Source organism: Branchiostoma floridae, chromosome 4 (genome assembly GCF_000003815.2).
Source record: "Branchiostoma floridae strain S238N-H82 chromosome 4, Bfl_VNyyK, whole genome shotgun sequence".
Classification (NCBI taxonomy): domain Eukaryota; kingdom Metazoa; phylum Chordata; class Leptocardii; order Amphioxiformes; family Branchiostomatidae; genus Branchiostoma; species Branchiostoma floridae.
Window position 1 is genome coordinate 2149013 of NC_049982.1, and position 1575 is coordinate 2150587.

Below are 1575 nucleotides of genomic sequence, written 5' to 3' on the forward strand. Positions count from 1 at the left end.
GATGTCGGTAGCTTGAGGGATGAATCTCCTCCTACTATAAGGACACGAACAAGGGTACGAGACAAACAGCTGGTGACATACCTGCGTGACGAAGGCGTCCAGGAGAGTCCGGTACAGGCACAGCCCGACCACCCCTCCCACCAGACACACCAGCCCCGCCGCACCACACCACAACCGCCGCCTGGAACTGCACCGCACGGTACACACCATGTTCACAGGAACACTCCGTCTGTCCTGTATTGAGTATGGCCCTGATATGTAGGCCCGTACTTCCGGCTTGTTAGGACGTAAACGACTCGAATGTCCTCCGGTACCCCGTCTGTATTACAACTACACATCCACCACGGAACAGTTCGTCTGACCCCGAGCCTACATGGCCTGGGACTTCAGGCTTGTTAGGAGGCGCGAGACATCTCCACCAGAACTTCACCCACACTTTAACCCTGAACTGCAGCAGCCCCGAGACTGCTGAATATCTTCCGGTAGCCAATACACACCGCCTGGCCGGCTTCACTCCTTTGCCAGCTTTTGTATCTGTTACTATCTTACCGTAGGATCTGCTTGGAGATTACGTAGGATCGACAATCATTGTTGTATGGACGACCTTCGACTTCGCCCCTCGCCCAACTTTGGACCCTCCAGGCTATTTTTAGCTACTGTGCCCATGGGGGTTCAGAGGTCAGAGCACTACTAGGGATCTTCAAGCAGATGTTGCGAAGAAAGGCGTGGTACGGTCTGCCATTTTCCGGTGCATAACCGTCTTTAGTTTTCTGATATCTATGCTCGGAGATATCCGGGACCATTAGTATTTGTCACCGCGAAGCAGCCACCGTGAATGGTGTTACGTGTTGAGCAAAGCTGGTTTGTGTTCTCGACTGTTTTAAGGTCTCATTGATGAGTTTCTTCTTCCCATAGACTTCTATGTTATAATTCGTGGTTTAAATGGGCGCGTTCATAATGAAGCTACGTGAAATTTCAGCAGATTTTTCATTCTATGTCGAGCACATTTACCCTATATCGTGGGAAAAAATTGCCAATGTAAACTATAGTAGGAACCTTTTTATAGCAATTACAAACTACGATTAGTCAATCCCCACAAAAGGCACTTTTTCGCTGCTATTGTACAACCGCACCACTCAGAACCCACGACTGTGTACCTCCGACCTAGCGCGCGTCTGCAAAACTTTACCTGCCAATTTCTTCAGTTACAAATAAGCTTTCACCAATCTAACTTTTGAGATCAGTTCCGCTGGCTAAAAGGGAATTTCTCACCGCTAAAAACATGCGTCCGTGCAGCCGTTCATTTTTGGCTCGGATCTCTTTTAGGGTACCCACTCGCGGAGTAATACATCAATGAGACCTTAAACCTCAGCTTTAAAGCGTGTTTACAAACTCAGGTCAGATATCTAAAATACAGGATTTTTATTTGACGTCAACTGCGCCATGTTGGATTGCAGCGACACACGAAGATGCTACTGCTTAATTCAATTACCCGCCAACATGATCGTCGGAGGATCTAAATTATAATTAGTATGACGTCCGCCAATGAAATGATCAGATGCCTTGTGGGCCCTA

The 1575-nt window shown here is 48.1% G+C and overlaps 1 protein-coding gene across 1 annotated transcript in view; it reads right to left on the bottom strand.

The window, feature by feature from the left end:
* The window catches only part of LOC118412971 (lysosome membrane protein 2-like), a 15717-nt gene extending 15500 nt beyond the window's left edge, over positions 1-217 (bottom strand). Inside the window, exon 1 of the mRNA XM_035816063.1 lies at positions 82-217. Within this exon, the coding sequence (XP_035671956.1) occupies positions 82-210 (129 nt within the window). The 5' untranslated portion in view covers positions 211-217. The remainder of the gene's footprint in view (positions 1-81) is intronic.
* Between the last annotated feature and the right edge of the window lie 1358 nt (positions 218-1575).